Here is a 21,520-nt window from a genome sequence, read left to right as displayed (position 1 = left end):
CTGAGGCTCAGAGAGGAGAAGGTATCTATCCAAGGCCACACAGCAACTCCACAGCTGCATCACCTCACTCCCAGACTTGTTTGGGGGTGGGGGAGCTGGGCGGGATTAGGGGTTGAAATGCCTCCTTGATCACCCCCACGCCTGGAGCTGTTCTGATCCTAGCAGTAGGTCAAGGCTTTGGAGATGAATGGCCAAGGCAAATGCTAGGAGTTGCAAAGACTCGCAGAGTCTTCAGGCATAAGAAATTCCCGTGTAGGCCTGACCCTGTGCTCTTTGGAGATCCCCTGTAATCCCCTATGGCCCCACTGCTACCACGCTGGGCTGGGACCCCTCTCTGATAAGTGACTGATAATCAGTCCCATAGCTTAGGACCAGTCTGAGGACCCTTTCCCCTCTGTGTGACCCAGCCCAGATGCTCTGCTGAGCAGTCCCCACTCAGATCAGACTAAGAAATGACCTCAAGATACGCTATTGGGGTTGGCATAAGATCCCACCTCAGGCAAACACTCCTGCCCTGTGAACAGGGGCCCAAGGTGAGGCCCAGGAGAAGAAGGGGGTAGACAGAGGGGCAGCGGGTGAGACAGAAGGAGCCCTGGGCAAAGTCAGGCTCTACCTGCGTGACCTGGGACTCTTTTCTTTCCCTCTCTGGGACTCAGTTTCCCTGTGTATGCGGTGTCAGGGCAGAGGTGACTCACCTCACCTCTCTAAACCCTTTTAAAATGATCATTCAGGCATCTAAGGGCCAGGAGTCTGTGACTAGAGACGTCTTCTGATCTGAGGAAATGAGGTGGACTAAGTGGGGGGGACGAGAGGTCCAACTAGGTTTTGGAGGAGCCTTGGCAGACCTTAGTAGGGAAGGGAGGGCAAGAGGCTGGCAATGGAACAGTAGCAGGTCCTCGAACATACCTGTTGGGTGAGTGAATGAGAGGCAGGGAAAGGGTCCCTAGGAAGAAGGTAGGCCCCAGTCTGCTCTGCAGTGTGGGGCTCCCACAAGGGTCAGATCACCCGTGTCTGTTCCATCATCTAACTAGGAGACCCAATTCTGCCCTTGCTGCGTAAGCTCGGGAAGCTCAGCTCACTCCTCTGGGCTTCCATTTCATTGTCTATAAAATGGGGAAATAATCCTTTCCTGCGACTCGTGGGGCTGTGAGATGATGATAGGAAGGGATATGTTTGAATCTGAAGTACGCTGGGTGACATCGGGCAGGGCTCCCTCCCTCTCTGTGCCCATTCATGCCAGCGCCTTGGGTTTCTTCTTCTGAAAAGTGACTGATAACCAGAAAGTGTCAGTTAAAGGCACTCTCAGCCCCCCTGCCCTTCTTTGGGGACCTGCCTGTGCATCGTTGTCTCTCCCGCCAGCCTGGGCAGCCCTGGAGTCGGACTGCGTCTTACTACCGCATTCCCAACACCCAGCAGTGTCCGGCACATAGTAGGTGCTCAATGTGCTTGTTCGATAAATGGATGTCACCTGAATCAGTCATATAGGTGATCAGAGCTGCCTTTATAGATGGGGAAACTGAGGCACGGAGAAGGGCGTCCGCCCCAGGTGCCACGGGAGGTGGGGCCAGGCCACTTTTTAATAAAAGTGACTCAGCGGTTGGCGTGGGCTGCGGAATTTCTAAACATCCCCTCACATCCTGAGAGAGCCGGCGACGGAGGGAGCAAGCAGAGGGGAAAAAAGGAAGAAAAACAAGAAACTTGGGGGAAAAGAAAGAGAGGGGGGAAGAAACTGAAATTGAAAACAGACACACGCGTCCACCTTCCCCGCCCCCTCACCCCCCTTCTCGCAGCTGAGCCAATCAGAGGCTGCCCTGCAGCCTTTCCCCCAAAGTGGGGGGGGGGGCAGGGAAGCCCACAGTGGTGTGAGCTCGTGGGGCTGCCAGCGCCCGCAGTCCCTGCCCATCCCGTCTGGGACCCAGGATCCCTCTGTGAACAAGTTGGAGGCAGAGAGGAGGACAGAAAGGAGAGAACCCGGCCCCTCTGGCCAGCGGTGCCGGGCAGCAGCCCGAGCCGGCAGCACAGCCGGCCAGACCCAGGGCGGCCCCTCCTGGCAGCCCTGCTCCTCCAGAAGGATGCTTTGGGAGTGAGGCCACTCCTCACCCCTGCAGCCCCCCACTCCCTCCATTCTCCTGAGGCTCCTGGAGACTGCAGCTGTCCTCCCTGCTCTTCTGCCCAGCCTCTGCCCCATTTGGGGTCCGACAAAGTCTTTCTGTTAATGAGAGGTCAGTGAGGAGGACTTCCTGGAGGGGGTGACAGCCCAGAGCTCAGGACTGTGCCCACACCAGAAGGCATCAGCAGCAAGGTAAGTGCTGGGGGAAGGCGGATCCCCAGCCCCTTGTCCTGTCCCCTTGCTCCAGTCTGTGCCTTCTTGGGTAGGTCAAAAAATGGAAAATATTTTTAACAAAACCAGATGGGAGGAGGCCGGGAGGCTATGGGCGACGTCAGGCCTGGAGGAGCCAGTTCTCTCCTCTCCTGCTCTGGCTGCTTCTGGAGTGGGTGGCCTTGGTCTCCACAACCCTGCTGCCCCCTGCTTTCATCAAATGAACCCCAGAAGTTTCTGGGTGCAGACTGAGGGCTTCCAAAACAAAGCACTGCCTGAGGGAGTCGGAGAGAGCTGGAAGAAGCTTGAGGGGGGAGTTGGGAGGCAGCAAGCAGGGTCCACGGAAAGGGGAATCTCGCAGGGGATAGGGGACCTCAGAACCATGGCCCCTGTCTCTGGGTGCAAGCCTTGTCCTTAAGAATCTGTCTGGCTCTTGGCCAGTCAGCCGCCAGGCAACCTCTGGGGATTTAAATGGATTTGCAAATTTTCCAGATTCCTAAGATGTCCTTCCAAACCCCCAGTGGCTGGGAAAGCGCGAAGGCAAGGGAGCTGTGGCAGGCCTAGCCGAGTGGTCACGGTCACGCAGCTGGGGCTGTAGGGCTGGGGGCCTGGGACCGGCCATCAGATGTGGGGGGCCCCTCTGTGAAGAAGGGGGAGTCGGTTGCTGGGCTCTTCACTCTGGACCCAGGCCGCTCCTCAGGCTGCCTTGCTGCCTCCCTCCTTCCGGACGCTGCTTTTACTTCATCCTAAAACATGAATCTGATTGCGATTCCTTCGTTGATTCCCCCCTATAGAAAGCCCCAGCTCCTAATAGCAGCTGCCGCTGATTGACACCTACTGCATGCCGGGGGTGCGCGGTGTGCTTTATGGGCACGATCTCATGTAACTCACCAGTAGCTCCGAGGCAGGCATGTCGGTTTTACGCGTGAGGTTCACAGCGGCTACCGAACTGTATCACAGGGCTAGTAAGTGGCAGAGCTGGGGGGGAGAATAAGCTCCCTGCCCCATTTCTCCAAGCTTGGGCCTTGTGTTCCTGCCATTCAGATCCCAGGGTTCCCAGGAGGAGAACACACAATCCTGCCTGTGAGAACGCCCTTCCTCATCACCTCCATTTTCCTTCAAGGACCTTCCCTACTTCACCTCCTCCAGGCAGCCTTCCGGGGTTCTTCCAGTCTTCTAAGCACTTGCCATGCCCTTTGCCTGGTTACTTGGCCTTCTCTTCCTTTTTGTGCTCTGTGTGCACATCAGAGCTCATTCGGGCCCCAGGTTTCCCCATCTTGTGTTCTGTCCCCAGCATGCCTGCTTGGGCAGTGAAACTGAGCAAATGTGCCAGTGAAAGGTAGGAGGGGCTCACTGAAGACTTTCTGTTCCCGAATGTGAGACCAGAACCAGGCCCTCCCTTCCCTCAGGTGCCCTTTCAGAACATTACACTTCCCTCCAGACTGTATTTCTCTATGTCAAATGGGGAAGAGTGTCCCGGCCTGTCTGCCACCCCAGAGTGCACAGAAGCCTCTAGCAATATATCTGAAGTCACGCAGTCCTCCCCTGCCCCCGTGCCAGAGGCTCTCGACGCACAGAACTCGGGGATGGAGGGCCATGTTGGTCACTGCCGTGGAGCGCTTGCCCTGTGCCAGGCGCAGAGCCTGCGACCCCACACACCTTGGAACCCCCACAGCAGCTCTCGGGAATCCCCATTGTCGTTACCCCTATTTTGTAGACAAGGAAAAGCCAAGGCTCAGAGAGGATATGTGACTTTCCCAGTGTCACACAGTCAGAGCAGTCAGAGTTGGTACTTAGGCCGAGGTCTGCTTGAAACCAAAGACTTAACCCCTTGCTACCCAGGAGAGCCCAGGTCAGAAGGGAGAGCGTCTCCATCCTCCCACAGAGGCTGCTTCTGGCTCCAGCACCTTCCACCGCAGTAAGTTCAGCATCAGGTCCCAGCTGCTCCCAGGTCCACCCGGAGCCTGGCCTGGTCCCGAGTGAGGAAGGAGACCATCTGGCCAGCACCTTCCCTCTAGTGGCGATCAGGTGGCCCTCCCTCCTGTGTGGGAAGAAGAGCTGAGGCTGGTAATTGCCCACAGATATGGGGCCGTGGAAAGCACCGTGGATTCAGAGTCAGGAGACCTGGCGTTTGCCCTGGCTCGACTCAAGTTCCCTGTATGGCCAACCTCGGTCCCCACGTCCTTTTTCTGGGTGGCATCCACATCTGCAGGGCAGTGGGCACCATGGGTAAACCCCATCAGGTTTGGGCATCAGAAGACTGTGCATTAATCCCTAGTTGGCTCCTGGATGACTGTATGCCCCTGGGCCAGCGCTTTGTCGCTCTTGGCATCAGTCCCCTCCTCTGCAAGCCGCAGGGAGGCATGTAGGCTCTGTGAGTGTAACATAGGTAAGGCGTTTAGTGGTTCTTGCACTTGGCAGGGCTGGACCTAATGATCATTGGCTAAGAGAGGGCCACTGCTCTCCCTTCCTCCTGCACAGGACTTGGCAGTGAAATTAGTCTGGGATCCAAAAAAGGGTTATGCCAACAGAAGGGACCTGGACACCATGGGTATTCTAAAAGTCCACTTCCACCTTCCAGGCGCAGTCTGGCTCTGAGACCAGCTGCCTTCGGGACCGGAGGAGGGGACTTGGTGTTTGCTCAGGATGGACTGCTGAGTGTGGTGGGGAGGGAGGAAGGTAGGAGAGGGTCTCTAGACTGCCCTGAAATGCCCTCTGTGCCCATCTTACTCCCTTGCACATGTTTCAGAACCCTGGGGCAGTGGGCCCTCGGAATGTGGGGAGATCTCCCTCCATTGTTTTCCATTGGCCTTCCCGGGGGCCTCCCCGAGGCAGAGTTCATAGCTCCTCAGCCGGGGAGCAGTGTGGGCAGGGCGAGAACACAGGGACCAGCAATCCCTGAGTGCTTTCCTTGTGCCTCCCATCCCATTACTGTGAAGTTCACTGCTGTGCTCCTTGGGGCTTTGAACAGGCCCAGCATTCAGAAAGTGCTTAATAAATATTTGCCAAACTAATATAATCATCACAGCAACCTCCAGGAGCAGATATAAACTCTCTCTGTTTTACAGATGAGGAGAAGCTCAGAGAGGTTAAGTCAGTTGCCCAAGGTCCCACAGCTAGGAGGTGGTAGAGCTGGGGTTCGCATCCCGGTGTTTGTGACTCTGGAGCCCTAGAGGAGAGGCTGAGTGGGTCACGGGCCATCCTTGGGGACCCAGCATAAACTCTGAGAATGTGCCTCAGCTGTGGGGGCCCCTTGGAGTTTCAGAGGTGGTCGTCAGACCCTGGAACCCATCCTGTGTGACTGTGGCTGAGTCAGGCCCTCTCTGGGCCTCAGTTTTCCCATCAGTAAGACCAGGAGGTTGAACAAGATGATCTCTGAGCTCCTTCCAGGCCTAAAACAATTCCAGGATTCCAAGCCACGCCAGCCCGGACTGGCAGCCACACAAGCCCTGTTGTGTATTCAGGCATCATGCATATTTAACTTCACAATGAAAGGATTTTTTCTTACCCCTTCTTCACCCGTTACAGAAAGAGGTCAGGATCGATGACCACTAATGGAGAACTGTAACCTGCAATAAAGAGGAGAGACTTCCTACAGTTAGAGCGGCCCATTCGGTAATGCACTCAGTTTCTTGGGGAGCTCCAGGGCATGTTCCTGCAGAGCCCACTGTCCATTTTCCCGGGGTACAGAGGAAGGAGGGTCGGAAGATGTGCCTGTCGGGGTGTGTATGCATGGATGCTGTGAGCCTTTAGGCCCCTACCAATGCCGATTTTTTGAATCTCATATGCTCTGATTTTAAGAAGAAGGCCTTTGGCCCAGTGGTGGATGGACAAACGGTGGGGTCCAGAAGTGAGAGCCGATGCGGGGTCCGGGTGGGAGCAGGTGTGGAATTTATACACGTGTCGCTTCTAGTGTAGGGGCCACCTTAAGACCCTCCCGAGACGTCAGACCTGGAGCCGCAGTCCAAAGGGCTTCCTGAACCCCCAGACCCTCATCCCGGGGACCCCCCCTTCCCAGATGCTTTCTGGGGCACCCTGCCCCCAGCTTAGTGCAGGAGGCTGAAAGTCAAAGTGAATCGCATTACCGCCCTCTCTCCTCGCTTCGGATCGGGGCTGTTTGATGTCTCAGGTGCCTGAAACCTTTCATCTGCCCGCGGTACCAGCTTCTCCGCCCTGTGATGGGAATGATCGTCCCTTGGGAAGTGGGGGCAGTGGGGGCAGCAGGGCCAGGGAGTCAGTTCTTGAAGGTCAGAGATGAAAATGACTCTGGGGGGGTCACCTGGTTCCACTGCCGCCTTGTACGGGTGGGAAACTGAGGTCCAGAGAAGGGCTGGTCCAGAAGAGAGGTCCAGTCGTACAGAGGGTCAGTGGTAGCACTGAGCCCGGGACCCCGCCAAGCACGTGCTGTGTCCTCCCCATCCACCTCTGTGATCCGAGGCTCCCTCAGCCCCAGTTCTCCCTGGGCTGAGGTCACAGGGCAGAGTCTGGGCTGAAGAGGAAATGCCATTTCCATGAGGGGTGGAAACCCCCCAGGATAGTTTTGTGGACCCAGAGCTCTCCCCACGTCACTTCTCCATTGTGGCCATGATTTCCTTTTATATAAGTGAGGGGGAGGCCAGGGGGGCAGCTCAGTGACCCCAGATGTTCCATCCCGCTTTGCGCTTAGCCCCTGCCAGGTTTCTGTGGCTGTTTCAAACCCTCCTTGCCGCCCTAGTAGCCTTCCTTCTTGGGAAGTAGAACCAGCTGGCGGGTCAGTCTCCACCCCTGAAGCTGAGCCTCAGTTGGGCATGGGGGGTTCCAGGGTGAGTCCACAGGGCAGGGCTCAGTTTTACAAGCCTGTCGCAGCTGTAGCTTGGGGCACGGGGCTTGAAGGGAAAAGCTCACGTCTGATGCAGTAGACTGTGGGCTACCCCCTCCCACCTGTATTCATACCCTTATCGGATCCTGGGCCGTGGCCTGTCTGCTGAATGGGTAGGTGCTGTAGTGATAAATAATGCATGGGAGAGACGGAGAAACACGCTGCTGGCTGGCCGGCTGGCCAGTTGGCCTCCCTTTTAGTCCAGGGCGCAGGGATGGTGCTCCACGCTTGCAATTCTTAATAATTTTGGAACCAGGGGCCCTGCATGTCCATTTTGCATTTGGCCCCACAAATTATATAGCTGGTTCTGCCAGGGACTTGAGGTAGGGTTTGAGACGGTCTCATACCCGAAACTGGCCTCGCTGCCGCCACCGTCCCCGTTCTAACCCACGCCCTTCCACAGATGCTAACCTGTGCCTGTCACTCCTGTTTGAGGGCAGGGGCTCCCTCCTCCCACAGTGCTTGGAGTTGGAGTCAGACTGTTATTGCCACCCGACCAGCAGCCGGTAGCCCCCTACCCCACTATCAATGCCCAGAAAAGTTGGCTTCCTGGTGCCTCCGGGGCAAAGCCTAAGTCCTCACCCAGGACCCCAAGCCTTTCCCAAAGTGACCTCTGCATTCCTTCGTTGGGTCAGGCGTGAGCCCTTCCCTACCTCTGTGCTACAGAGCCCTGATTTCTGACATCAGAGTTCTCCCCTGCTATTTTCCCAGATGCCCTGAGATCTCTCACTCCCCACACAGAGCCGCTGTGGAATACCCTTCCCTGGCATCACCCACCAAAGAACCCAACTGAACTCTGGAGGCCGAGCTGGAGGCCGCCCCTTCCCCACTGAAAGAATCCCATACTCATGACACGTGCCATTACTGAGCACCTGTTATGTGACAGGTGCGTTTCATCATCATTGCCACTCCTCACAGCAATGGACAAGGAAGTCTCTTGTGCCATTTTCCTGGAAACTGGGACTCAGGGAAGTTAAAGTCAGAGAGGTCATGCAGTTACAAGGTAGGAGAACTGGGACTTAACTTGGACCTGGATTAAGTGGCTTCAGAGCGGGACTGCTGTACTTGGCCTGGCTGGGCCCCCATGTGCTTTTGGTGCCCTGGGTGGCATCAGGCACAGTTTGCTGGCATCGGGGCCCCCTTTTGCCCTCTAATCTAGCCCATCCCATCGCCACCCTGGAGGGCAAGAGTCCCCATTGGCTGCCCATGCCAGCTTCCCAGCCTAGCGAACCCCAAGGTATTAGGGGACAGCTGAGGCCCCAGGCCTGAAGACCAGAAGGGCTGACCCTACAAGGCTATTGGATCCCTTATGGTGTGTAAGCATCTATTAAGCATCTACCATAAGCCTAATTCTGTATTAGGAATTTGGAGGCGTCTGAAAAAATTGTTAGGTGTGTTTGCTCATTTGTGGGGAATCAACTGAAGGGACTAAAGCAAAGGTACAGGAAGGAAGTGGTTGGCAGACAGGGGACTGGGAGTCATTGAACTTGGGTTCTGGTCCTGGGTGGGCCTTTAAATCCCTGACTGTGCTAGGAGTCACCCCCTGCCCCCTGCCCGCTGAGCCTGCGGGTGGTACCATCTATAGCATGCAGCCGCCCCCTCCTAAGGGGTCCTTCTGGTGGGTGCTTTCCCACCATCTCATTTATCACAGGCGTCCCTTTGCTGACAAGCCTGGCCCGGGGGGCCTGGGCTGTGCGCTCACTGGCCAGACGAGTGAGTGAGTGACTTACTCTCCCGTGAGCGAAGAAAGAAGAACGAGGCCACTGACTTGGCACAGGGCTGTCTGCCAGGCCCTGTTCTAAGCATTTTACTTGTATGAACTCATTCAGTGGTCTCCCCAGCTCAGTGACGAGCCCCGACTTCCAGATGGGAACTCTGAGGCCCAGAGAAGCGGAGCGACCGTCTGTGGGAGAATCGGGGCGCAGGACTGGAGACAGTGGTGAGAGACAGACGCTGAGAAAGGGAGAGGGAAGCGGAATGTGGGAGTTTTCTCCCCTCTGGCTCTGCTGCCCCAAGGGCTCTGAGGGGAATCTCAATGCTCCGTATTGGCCCCAGTTAATGGCAGGGCTTCTCGTTAGCCAACTCGCTCTGCCCGCCTGCGGGCTGGGGCTCGGGGCTGGTGGGGGCAGGCCACGTGCTGGTGGGTCAGGACAAACAGCCTGAGGCCTGCCTGCCCCCTGCCCACTTGGCTCTGAGAACCCATTCTATTTGCGGCCCCCACCCCGGCCCAGGGCTGATCCCGGGCTGGCAGCAGCCCGGGGAACAGAAGGTTTACTTGTCTGCATCCGCCGCACCCCCCTCCCCAGCCTCAGCCCGGGACCCCTCTCAGGGGCTCCTTCGGCTGCCAGGACCTGGGCTCTCCGTTGCCATGGCACCGGCCGGAGATGAGGCTCTGGGGGGCAGGGGAGGCGGTGCAGGGAGGGCAGCGAGGGTTGGTGGAGGCCCAGAACTCTGCAGCAGCCGAGGTGCGGGGGCCCCGGCAGGGGCAGGCCTGGACCCCGAGCACAGCGGGCCTGTGGCAGAGCCGGCCACACACCTAGCCTGACGGCCTGGATGCTCCTTCTCGGAGGCCGTCGGGACAGGCCTCAGGGCAGGCCAGCTACTGCTCGGGCACGGCTCCTGCCAGGCCCAGGCTGTCCTCTGCGAGGACTCCTCTCCTCAACCACGCGCTGACCCTCAGGCTCTGCAGTGAAGTTGCAGGAAGGATCTGAGCTAGCCCTGGCCTGACTTTCAAATGACTGGGTGAGCTAGGGCAGGCCCCTCGCTCACTCTGCAGCTCAGCAGGGGAAGGCTAGGACTCTGACCTCAGGATCCTTCAGTCCTTGAGAGCCTGGATTCTGTATGAACCCCATGAGGATAAACTCATTTCGTCCTGTTTCCCTGAGGACAGACCTGTTTCTGGGCGGGAGACAGGCAGTCTGTCGTGACGGTCAGGAAGACAGGTTTGGAGTCAGACAAGCCCGAGTTTGTATCCCATCTTCACGGCTTCCTGGCTGTGTCACTTTGGGCAAGCTACCAGACCTCTCTGAGACTCAGTTTCCTCCTCATGAAAGGGAAATAATGACTGTCACAGGACTGTTGTGGGGACAAAACAAAATCCCCCATGTAATGAACATGTTTGAACAGCCTGACCTCTGAGGGTCCTGAGCCGTCCAAGGACGGACTGGGTTACGGATGGGGTGATGAGACCCTGGCCATGGGAGGTGTGCCATTGTGGACTGGGCAACCCCTTGGTTTGCAGAGAGGGAGGGGGAGACGTGAGTATTTGGGGCCCCTTCCGGCCCCAAGGTCGCGGGCTCTGTGAAAGGTGGTGTGACTCCGGCCTTGTTCTTCAGCTTCAGGCTCAGCCCGCTACAAGGAGAGCCTGGGCCCCCAGGAGAGGTCAGGAAGCAGAGGGGAAAGAACAAGGCGGGTGTGGCTCACGGACTGAGCCTGTGCTGTGCGCCAGGCCTGGCTTTGTCATCTTTACCTCCCGCCTTAGGGAGGCTGTTACGTGCGCGTGGAGCCAGCCTGCTCTGGGGTCAGTCTGCCCAGGACTGAGCGCTGGCTCCACCACTGGCAAGCTCCGTGACCATGGGCAAGTGATTTCACCGCTCTGCGCCTTGCTTTCCTCATCCGTGAAAGGGAGCAGCGACCCGGAGGTCATGGGCTGTTCTGAGGTCATTCACATAAACAGCTTAGCCCAGGTATCGGGTGGCACAAACTAAGAGAGAGCTATTCTTCCTGTTGTTTTCAAGCCTGCTAGCTCCTTGTTCCCTTTGGCAGGGGCTCCGGGGGGTCCAGATGGGCTCCAGAGCACTCGGGTCCAGGGATCCACGGGGCCTGCGCAGAGGCCTGGGGGTGGAGGTGGGCAGCCCTGGGGGACGAGCAGGGAGGCCAGCGAGGCGCCGGAGGAGGCAGGAAGTGTTTGCTCAGCAGGCGGGTGAACGGGAGCACGCGGGCCTCCCTCCCTCACTGACCTCCTTCTCAGGACGGTTCTCAGCCTGTGGGGGGACCCAGGCCCCCTCCCCTGGGCCCCCAGTGGCCGTGAAGCACACACTGAGAGCTTTCCCACGAGCTGTTCCAAGTACCCGGGCCTGCGTTATCCCCCACCCGCAAGCACACACTCTGGCGGGTGAGGGGGTGTGTGGCAGGAGGGGGGTGCTCAGGCTGGGGGGACTCAGTCCGTTCTTTATCAGCCTGGCTCGGATCCAGACAGATGTTTCGTTTTATTTTGAACTTCCAGAAAATAGGTCATTTCTTTCCATTGTGTCCCTGGGGAGGCCTCCTGGGGAGAGGAACACAGAGTGAGTGACGAGTGTGGGGGCCTCCCTTGGGCCCTGGGGAGCCGGGAGGGCAGCGACCTCCCTTCCTCAGTCATGATGAGCTGCTGGCAGGCCCAGGGCACCTTGTTTCTCAAAGGCTGAGCTAAGAAGTCAGCCCATTCCTAGGGGCACTGGGGAGCCACGGAGGTGCCAGGGGAGCACGTGATCAGATAGGTATTTCAGAAGGTTCCCCTGGTTGCGGTGTGAGAACAGGCCGGAGGGGACAGACTGGAGGTGGGGAGACAGAGGGGGACGGTGCAACGGGACAGCCAGAGGCGACCAAGCTGGTGCTGGAGGGGCCTGGGGAGGGGATCAGAATGCCAGCCCATGGAGCTGGCACTGTTAGTCTATGCACTTGGACTCCCAGAACGGCTAGAGTCCATGCCAGGCCCCAACTTAGCAGATTTCTGCTGCTTTGTTTGGGGGACCGCGTAGGTACCAGGGAACCTGAAGGTCCTCTGGGTCTAGAGCAGCGTGGCAGAGTAAGGCCCGGGTGACCGAGCTGCGTCGCTGAGCGAGTTGGGCCAGGTTGCTCTCTCTCTGGCCTGGATGTGGTCCTCAGGCTTGGGGAGGGACTCACTGCGTAGAGGTGGAATGGTGAGCATTTATCGACACACAGGAGTGGGGCTTAGGATTGAGGGTGGCAGGTGGGAGCCCCACAGCCTCAGCCCCTTCCCAGGCTTCTACCCCCACCGTCTCCCTACCCAGTGGCCCCTACGGTCCTCCCTGGCTCCCGGGATGAAGGTCCTCTGCCCGGGCTGCAAGAGCGCACCTACGTCTCAGCCCACTTGGAGGAAGGCCACACGGGCCACCCTCTGCCAGGTCCAGCTGGTGCGGCCCTCGCTCATGCGCTCTCCCAGCTGCTGGAGGGAGGACTCGGTCCCTGCCTCCAGACGCCTCTTGCCCCCACACACTCCCAGGCCTAAGGCTGGCTGTCTTCTCTGAGCTGAGTCATGACATCCAGGCCAGGGCCCCTCCCCGGCACCCCACCCCCACCCCAGCATTCCAACATTGCATAGCCGCCTTCCCCAAGGAGGGTCCTGCGAGCCACAGCCTGTCAGCCCTGGAAGAGCATCCAGGACGGCCCTGCCCTCCCTGTGTACAGATGGGAAGACCAAGGCTCAGCAAGGGGCACGGCGGCACGATAGGTGGGTGACAGAGCTGGGGCTAGAACCGCATCCCCTTGTTCCCAGTCAGGGATCCGCCCCGGTTGGTCCCGGGGACGCAGAGTGGCGAGGGGAGCACAGAAGAGAGGACGAGGCTGCCGGCAGCATCCCACTTCTGCCTGCACCTAAGGGAGCCCCCTCCTCTGAGGCTCCGTCCCCATTCCCTGCCTGGGAGGGACAGCACAGGGAAAGTGACTGACATAGAGGTCCATGTGTGGACAGGGGGCAGGGGGCGTTCTGTGGGAACAGGGTGGGCAGTGGATGTAGTCCGAACCCTGGGTCTTGAGCCACCAGCCTCACATCCGAGCTGGGACTGGAGCCAGGGCTGCCCGGTCAGGTTCAGCGCCCCATTGGCCACCTACCTGAGTCTGGCTTGCCTAGGTCAAAACACTGGCACCCGTCTCTGTTTTTCTCTAAGCCTCAGTTTCCCCCCCTGTACAATGGGCACAGGAAGAGGGTTGGATTGGATAGATGATCCCTGAGGGCTGTGGAGCTCTGATATTCCATGACTCCAACCCCGTGACTCCGTAGCTAGGCCTCCTCCTCCCTCTGGCATCTTGCTTATTCAGAGCACCCTTGGCCCGAGACTGCCTGCCCCAACACCGCCCTCCTCCCTGCAGCAGGGCTTCCTGCCATCCCCACCTCGCTGCTCTTCTGCCCAGACTGTTCCCTGCCTCCAGATGGAGGGTCCCTCTGTCCACTCAGGTGCCCACAGCCCCTCCAAACCCTAAAGCAGCTCTCATTCCTGCCCCTTTGCCTCATTCTCGTCTCAGAAAATGACATTGTGTCCCCAACACACACACTCACACACACACACACACACACACACACACACACACACACGCCTGCCCCCCTCCCCGTATTCCAGTATTCCAAGTCATAATCAGGAGTGGGGGCTCCTGCAAGCTACCTCTCACTCCAGCCCCCCAGCATCTTTCACCAAGTCCCGTCGCCTCTCTGCTAAACCAGCCTCAACGCCGTCTGTCTCCGTCAGCCCCCGCCGCCTTGTCCCCAGCCCAAACACAGAAGGCGGTGGCACAGGCTGGCACAGAGCACTCTGCCGAGGTTCACTCTCTGCTCTGCATTCCTAGGTAAGTTCCCTAAGTGCTCGCTGCCTCAGTTTCCCCACCTAAAACAGGAATACCCTTGCATCTATCTCACAGAGTTGGCTGAGGAACACTGGCTTGTGTTGGGTGTTGTGGCTGTGTTCAGGTGTGTTGGTGCCTGTGTGCACACAGGCCTCCTGCACGTGCGCAGCTTGGCCGGGGCTGGGTACGCATGTGACTTGTGGCACGCGTGCGCCCCGCCCATGGGCGTGTGAGAGAGTGCGCGGGCAGCAGTCTGAGCCGTGTGCGCGTGTGCAGCCATGTGTGCCGGCGCCGCGGGAGCTCTGTGCACGTGGGTTTTGTGTGGGCACACACATGTGCCGTGCCTGCGGGAGGGCTGGGCACACACATGGCCCGGCGCACAAGGGTGTGTTTCTGAGCAGCGTGTGAGTGAGTGCGTAGGCGGGGCTCTGTGGCGTGTGTGCACATGCTGGCCGTGTGCAGGCCTCCCTCGCCGGCAGCCACGGAGGCCCTCCTCCCTGGCCTCCCTGTGTCGTGGGAGTCTCAGGACCCCGAGGGAGGAAAGCTGCTGCTGGCGGATGTGGCCAAGAGGGACTGGATTTATTTAGATTAAGGTGGTGGGAAAGAAGTGGAGACTCATAGGAGCTGGAAAGACAGAAGGCTGGGCTCAGAATGATTCCCCAAGCATGCCGGCTCCCCGGACTTGGGGTCCACATTCTGCTCCCCCAAGCAGATCCTTCTGATTCACTGTGAGGAGTGGGGCAATGACGCCATCTTTGGACCTCTGTTCCCGACCTCCCCCCACCTGGCCAAAATAAGAGGAACCATGAGGTCTTCCTGGTACTCAGCGCTCTCCTCATGGGCAAAGGGGGGATCCTTGAGAGTCCCCTCCCTCTCTCTGCTTCAGGGGCTCCCCAGGCAGGAGAGTACGGCAGGTAGGAGGGTGCCGGCATCCTGACTGTGATGTCTGCCTTGCACCAGGTGACTTCTCCCCGGAGTGCAGGCCTCCCCATGAAGAAGGGGAAGTTGTCACAAGCCCACAACCTCCAAATTAGCTGCTTGGGCCTCTCTGGGGTTGGCTGGCACCACAACAGCCTCTGAGAAGCACAGAGGTCCATAAGACATTGGGTAAATAATTGGGGGTATCAGGGAGTCATCTGAGATGGCCCCGGGAGGTTAGGCTGGGTGCCCCCAAACTCTACTCTCGTTCTTCCCCGTCCTCCTGTTGTCCACGCCACCCTTCCTCTTGCGGCCTCCTGGGTTTCCATATTACCCGTTTATTTGTCTCAAAGTCCCCTTGAAAGACCGGCTGACTCCTAATTGTAGAGATGGGAAAAGTGAGGCCCAGAGAGGGAAGCGATTTGTCAAAGTCCACACAGCATGTCTGTGACCAAATGGTTAGGAAATTCAACCTGTGGCATGAGATGGGTTGTGGATTCTCAAATGACTCCAGGCTCAGTAATGTAGCCCCCTCCTTCTCATTGGCCCTCACTTCCCTAAACCACCCTAGCAGGAATAACAGTGACCAGAACCTTCTCTCTGGCCAGTCAAAAACACAGTCTTAGAACAGGGGTAGCTCTTAGAGTTGTCCCATCCAAACCTCTTCCTATATTCATGGGGGGAAACTTGAGTCCCAGAGGAGGCGGGAGATTTGCTGAGTCTCAAGTGAGTCTGAGGTCCCTTGTGACTGGAGCCAAAATGGTCATTTCCTAGAGGGAGAAGTCATTCCAATATCCCTGGGGCATCTACACTCGACCTGAGCTCTTCTGCCCACCCTATCCTCTCCCTAGTCTGATTCTGCCTTTTCACTGTGTGACTAGGCCATAATTCTGTCCCTCTCTGGGCCGCTGCCTGTTCAAGAAGTCCCCTCCTTGCTCAGAGTCTCAGAGACTCTGAGCTGCCCCCAGCCCCAGGCCCAGTAGGGAGGAGCCAGGGTCAGGGGAGCTGGGGGCCCAGCCTACAAGGCCCAGCCTTCCAGAGCCAGGCCAGCCCTGGTTGCAGTGACCTCCCATCTCCAGGCCAGCCGACCAAATTCCTCCTTTAGAATAATAAACAGTGTGGCCAGCCAGGGAGGCTGGGAGGGGAGGGGCGGGGAGGCTGAAATGACCCCCTCCCCCAGCCTGGGCTGCTAATGATTTTCTTTGGCTGAGATTTCAGGCAGGAAGGGGGAGCAGGAGGGGCACCCACCGAGGGGCAGATGGGCCTCTGTGGGGGCTGCTGGCTCTGCCTCGGCACGGCTCACTCCTGCTGGCAGAAGACTGGCATCCAGCTGGAGGAGCTGGGGCAGGAGGGATGGGAGTGGGGGTGCTGTGGAAGGGCTGGGCTTCGGGTCTGGAACAGCTGAGAGAGAGGAAAGGGGAGGAATGAGGAGACCCTCAGGCAGGCCGGTCCGAAGGGACGAAGGGACGGGGAGAAGGAGGAAAGGCAGAGCAGAGCTAACCAGAGAGCTTCTTGGGGTGCTGGGCAGAGCTGAGCCTGCGGCCCCGCATCAGTGGTGGCACACTCCCCATCATCCCATTTTCACAGCTGGAGACTGAGGACACAGAGTGATGGCGCAGGAGGCAGCCCCAAGGGGGCTCAGACCCGGAGCCCAGCCCTGGACTGGAAAGTAAAGGGCTGTGATGGGGAGTGGAGTGGGGGCAACCTGGGTGTGGCCTGAGGAGCCGGGCCTGGCTGGGCAGCCGCTCAGGGAAGTCAGCAGACCCGCGGCACGGGAGGCTCCCTGTGTCTGGTCACGTCGTCACGTCCCATGTTTCTTGCTCCATGACCCCTGTCCACGTCTGGTCTCCTTCCTATTGATGCTGCAGGCAGACCCTCGCAAGCTTGGCTACTGGTGGTTATCTGGGATCCTCAGATGGGGCTGCCAAGGGCAGGGATGGAGCAGAGACCCACCTAATGCTGTGTCCCTGCTTCTGTCTCCTGCTGCCTCCTGCACTGCGTGTTTTCTCCCGTCAGTCTCTGCGCCTGTCTCTCTCTGCCTCCATCATTCCAGGTCTCTTTGTTCCCCTCCACGACGAGCTCTGCTGTGTCACCCTGCGCAAATGTCTTTCCCACCCAGAGCCTTGGTTTCCCGGTCTGGACGCTGAGGGTGGGGAGCCTGGATTCAATAGTCTCCAAAGACCTTTGAAGTCTTGCCGTGCAGTGGGGCCTCCCCAGGCTCAGCCCCTGGCCCCTCTCTGCTAGGCCTCCCTGTGCAGCTTGGGGCTGAGTAAAGGGGGCCCAGGCATGGGGGTGCCCCCCCACATTCCGCAGCCCTGACTCCCCCGCTTCCCTTCCCACAGCCGCCTCCACTTCCTGTTGTGTTTTTGGAGCCTGTGGGAGTTCTCTGGGCTCTGGCTTTCCCCCTCCTGCTCCCCCAGGCCTTTCATCACGCTTTCCCAAATATTTGTCCTGGCAGATAAGAGCCTGGTATTGCAACTGTCACCCGAGGACTGGCTGTTAGAGCTGGCGGGCCCCTAGACACCATCCAGCCTGAGTCCCCCACTCCCACTGTACATATAGAGTAACTAAGGCCCAGAGAGGCCCGGGTTCAATCAAGGCCACTGGAGAGAGAGAGGCAGAGGCAGAGCCAAAGTAGGGTCCACGCACCCTGAGGCCTAGCCCCGTGCCGGGGAAAGGGGACTCTTGGGCATGAGTGACCTCTTGATCATGGGACATGGGTGGCTTTTGACTTCAGCCCCACGGACATGGAGGCTGGGTGGTCTGGGCTGGGGTTTACTCTGTAGGACCCAGGTGCTAAGTCCGATTTCGCAGTGACTCTGCCCACTCTGAGCCCTGACCCTATTTAACTCTGCAGGACACCATGCAGCTTCCGAGCGCAGTGCCAGCTCCTGTCCTCAAAGGTAGGTACGCTGTGGCTTCCAAGTGTCATGCCAGCTCCTGTCGTCAAAGGGGTCAGGGGCCCCCGGGGAGCCATGAAGCAGAACCCTGGAGCGGGCAGAGGTGGTGCATGCTAGCACCGGGGCCCGGGAGCCCAGGGGCGCTGCTGTGTTCCTGAGCCTCAGTTCCCTGCCCTTCCAGGGGTGCTCAGTGGAGGCCTTCTTCTACGGTCTACTCAGCTCAGAAACCTCGGTGGACCCCTGCTTGTCCAGAGCCATCAGCCCAAATCCTTTGCTCAGCCCTCCATACCCCATGCCCCCTCACCAAATGTCCCCACCCCACTTGCTAACAGTCACCCCGGTGTTCCGCCTCTTCTTGGCACTCTTTGGTATCAGCCTGGCTGGTCTGCTTCCGGTCTGGGGCTCCCCTCCCCTGCCTGGATCTCTCACTGGCTATGAGCTCCCAAGTCCTGGCTGGGCTTCTGCTAGCACACCCTTCCCTCACTAGTGCCTGTTCCACGCAGTCGGTGCTCCAGGGGCTGGGCAGTCGACCAGGCGGTCAACGGTCACTGGCCATCAGGGACCAGCCGATAGCCTACCGAGGCTGGCTGGCTGGCTGAGCACCCGTGGGTCTGGAGGACGTGGCTTACAGAATCCTTCCCAGAGGACATCAGCAGGGGGAGAGGAACCAATCACCTGACACCCCCACCCCACCCCAGTTCCCTCCAGCCCCTGGCAGGGTGGGGGGGGGCTGCTGAGTCTCTCCTTTCCTGTCTGGCCTACGCTGAGCTACCTTGCCCCACCCTCCCCAATCACGGCCACCTCTGGGCTTGGGTGGAACCTGGGTAGCTCGGGCAGCTGCAGGGAGGGGGCTCAGAAAGTGACCTGGGAAATAATGCAGGAACTGGAGGCCTGGGAATTGCTTCCCGAGGATTTCCTGATGCCTTCGGGAGAACATGCCCACAGCCTGAACACGGCATAGCTGGAGGACTCTGAGGCTGGGATCTGGAGGCACTAAGATCAGGAGGCCAGGAGGCTGGGCAAGCAGGCTTCAGAGCCATGGGTTCCAGTCTATGTCTGATCAGGGAGGTGTGTTCTTCAAGGGCGTGCAGATACGGCCTCCCTGGGGTCAGTGGTGAGGAGACGTGCTGATACTCCCGTGCCCTGATATCTGATGCCTTTTCTCCCGAAGGCCAGGTGCTACTGCTGCCCCTGCTGTTGCTGCTGGGCCCACAGGCCTCCTGGGGCCTGGTCATCTCACCCCCGGGGCCAGAGCTTATCCTCAATGTCTCCAGCAACTTCGTGCTGACCTGCTCAGGTCCAGCTCCGGTGGTGTGGGAACGGATGTCCCAGGAGCCCCTGCAGAAAATGGCCAAGACCCAGGATGGCACCTTCTCCAGCACACTGACACTGACCAATGTCTCTGGGATAGACACGGGAGAATACTTTTGCACCTACAAAGGCTCCCATGGGCTGGAGCCTGGGGAGCGGAAACGGCTCTACATCTTTGTGCCAGGTAAGCGCCCCCGCCTGCGCGCTCACTCCCTGACTTCTCCTCTCAGCTGCGCATGTCTGGGGGGAGCTGCGAGTGCTTAGTGACATTGTGAGACACGGCCAGCTTAGACATGCAGACAGATCATGGAATCCAGCCTGGCTCAGTCCAGGAGTATGTTCACTCCCACCCGTGGGTCTGGAGATCTGACTGCTCCCTGCCAGCCCACCCCATTCGTGGCTCCCCAGAACTCGGCCTTCTCACCATGTTCCAGTATGCTCCCTTTGGAGCCTCCACATCCCATCTTTCCCATTCTCCAAGCTCTGGGTACCAGCTGCCCTTCGACTTGCGGCTTATCTTCTTTCTCACCCTGGTGCTGACCATATCAAATGTTAAAACTTGAAGGGACCTCTGAGAGCATCCTTATTCTGTAAGGGGAAGGACTCAAGGCCAGAGAGGGGATGGCACCTGCTCACAGTCACACAGAAATTCAGGGGCTAGCCAGAAAACCAGCTCCCCTGATCCTCATTCTTGGCCCCACTCCTGGCAGATCCCTTGATGGGCTTTCTCCCGGTCGACCCCGAGGAACTATTCATCTTCCTCACGGAAATAACTGAGATCACAATTCCATGCCGAGTGACGGATCCGAGACTGGTGGTGACACTGCACGAGAAGAAAGTGGATATCCCGCTGCCCATTCCCTATGACCACCAACGTGGCTTCTCTGGTACCTTTGAGGACAAGACCTATGTCTGCAAAACCACCATCGGGGACAAGGAAGTGGATTCTGAAGCCTACTATGTCTACAGCCTCCAGGGTGAGCCCCCTTTCTGCCTGATGCTCAGCAGACGCAAGTATGGTCCTCCACAGAGGAAGAGCCCTTTCCAGCTTACAAAGTGGGCAATTCTGTTTTTCACTGGATTCTCACTGTAGTCTTGGAAGGCAGGTAGTGTTTCCCCATTCTACAGGGGAAAAGCCTGAAACTCAGAGGATGGAGTATGCCCAAGGTCATGGGGAGGGTGAGTGGCAGGGCTGGGCCATACCCCGCGGTAGGCAAAGGCACAGGCCTTGGAGCTGGTTGGGTTTGAATCCCAGCTGCGCACTTCCCATCTGAGTGAGTTTGCACGAGGCACATAATCTCTCAGAGTCTGCTTCTCCCTCTGGAAAAACGAGGAAAACAATGACTGCCCACCTAGTGGGATTATTGTGAGGATTAAAGATAGAGGCTCCCTGGTACATGGTTTGTGCTCCACACCTTTCTCCTGTACTTAGATGCCCAAAGAATACATTGATTCAAGACTGTTATCTCTTCTAGAATGTCAGCTCCACGAGGCAGGAATTTTATCTGTTGTGTTTACTGCTACAGTCCCAGTGTCTAGCATAGTACTTGGTGTATAGGACATAGTTAACAAATATTTGTTGAATGAATGAATCTTCCTCACCAGTCATCCCTTCCCTCTCTGAATCCCCACCCCATCCCCAAGCTGAAGGGCTGGTGTGGTGGCTGGTGGTGACTTCCTCAGCCCTAAACTGATCTCTCTCCATTAGTGTCATCCATCAATGTGTCAGTGAATGCAGTGCAGACTGTGGTCCGTCAGGGTGAGAACATCACCATCATGTGCATTGTGACTGGAAATGAGGTGGTCAACTTCGAATGGACATACCCACGCATGGAGGTGATGCTGGGCCCCGGGGTTGGAGGAAGGGCCAGGGAAGGATGGATATCTTGACTTGTAGCCTAACTTCTTGGACCCTGCCTGACTGGGGGGCTTACCCCACCTGTCCCTACAGAGCGGGCGGCTGGTGGAGCCAGTGACTGACTTCCTCTTCAATATGCCCTCCCACATACGCTCCATCCTGCACATCCCTAGTGCTGAGCTTGGCGATTCAGGGACCTACATCTGCAATGTATCGGAGAGCGTGAATGAGCATCGAGATGAAAAGTCCATCAATGTCACTGTGGTTGGTGCGTGCCTTGGGCTTAGCCCTGACCCTCCTTCTGAGCTGGACCTAGACCCTATCATAGCCACAGGGTACTGTCAGCCGCATTCCGGGACAGCTCTAGCTTCAGTACCAACCAAAGTCCATTTCCAGGATACACCCAAACCAAAACGCAGTGTCAGCCCCAAATCCAACTCTAATCCCAGGGTGAACTTTCTGCCTAGCCAGAACCTCAGCCCCAACCCGATTGCTAAACCCAACTGCCATCCCAGGCCCCGGTAGCCCCCTTCCTCAAATTCAACCATACTGCAACTCACCTTAGCCACAATCCCGAGCCAGAACACGCTCCGTGAGAACAAGTCCAGTCCCAATCTCGAATCCAGTCCCCAAATCAAAATCAGCCCCCAGTTCAGCCCCTGGTCCATTCTCAGCCCCAACTTCAACCCCAGCTCCGGTAACTCAGTCACTGGTTCGGGTCCTAAAGCCTGAAGCCCCGCCCCCGGAAGGCCGGGCTCCTTTGGCATTCAGTGGATGCCCCGCCCCCAGGAGGCGCT

The 21,520-nt window shown here is 58.2% G+C and overlaps 1 protein-coding gene and 1 long non-coding RNA gene across 7 annotated transcripts in view; one reads left to right on the top strand and one right to left on the bottom strand.

Annotated features, from left to right (window-relative positions):
• Positions 1 to 1,482: 1,482 nt before the first annotated feature.
• Positions 1,483 to 21,453, bottom strand: LOC130543711 (uncharacterized). Of its 2 annotated transcripts, none has more exons than XR_008959220.1 (2): positions 21,284 to 21,453; positions 1,483 to 4,361 (listed from the first exon to the last, which is right to left on the bottom strand). It is a non-coding gene; the product is annotated as an uncharacterized LOC130543711 (long non-coding RNA). The 2 variants fall into 2 exon arrangements; XR_008959219.1 differs by lacking the exon at positions 21,284 to 21,453 and adding an exon at positions 5,829 to 7,385.
• Positions 2,194 to 21,520, top strand: part of PDGFRB (platelet derived growth factor receptor beta) — a 36,584-nt gene continuing 17,257 nt past the window's right edge. The window contains exons 1-7 of one of the 5 annotated variants that reach the window (XM_026510756.4): positions 2,197 to 2,302; positions 5,849 to 5,935; positions 17,512 to 17,557; positions 18,726 to 19,049; positions 19,576 to 19,842; positions 20,574 to 20,701; positions 20,817 to 20,991. In XM_026510756.4, coding sequence (XP_026366541.1) covers positions 17,518 to 17,557; positions 18,726 to 19,049; positions 19,576 to 19,842; positions 20,574 to 20,701; positions 20,817 to 20,991 — 934 coding nt within the window. In that variant the 5' untranslated portion in view covers positions 2,197 to 2,302; positions 5,849 to 5,935; positions 17,512 to 17,517. Of the gene's footprint in view, positions 2,303 to 5,848; positions 5,936 to 9,031; positions 9,118 to 12,497; positions 12,631 to 17,511; positions 17,558 to 18,725; positions 19,050 to 19,575; positions 19,843 to 20,573; positions 20,702 to 20,816; positions 20,992 to 21,520 lie in introns of those variants that run through there. The other 4 variants (XM_026510757.4, XM_057312254.1, XM_048224313.2 and 1 more) reach the window with 4 other exon arrangements.

The sequence above is a fragment of the Ursus arctos genome, unplaced genomic scaffold, assembly GCF_023065955.2.
Source record: "Ursus arctos isolate Adak ecotype North America unplaced genomic scaffold, UrsArc2.0 scaffold_15, whole genome shotgun sequence".
Classification (NCBI taxonomy): Eukaryota; Metazoa; Chordata; class Mammalia; order Carnivora; family Ursidae; genus Ursus; species Ursus arctos.
Note: the sequence above shows the minus strand (reverse complement) of the source record. Positions and strands in the feature narration are given on the sequence as shown.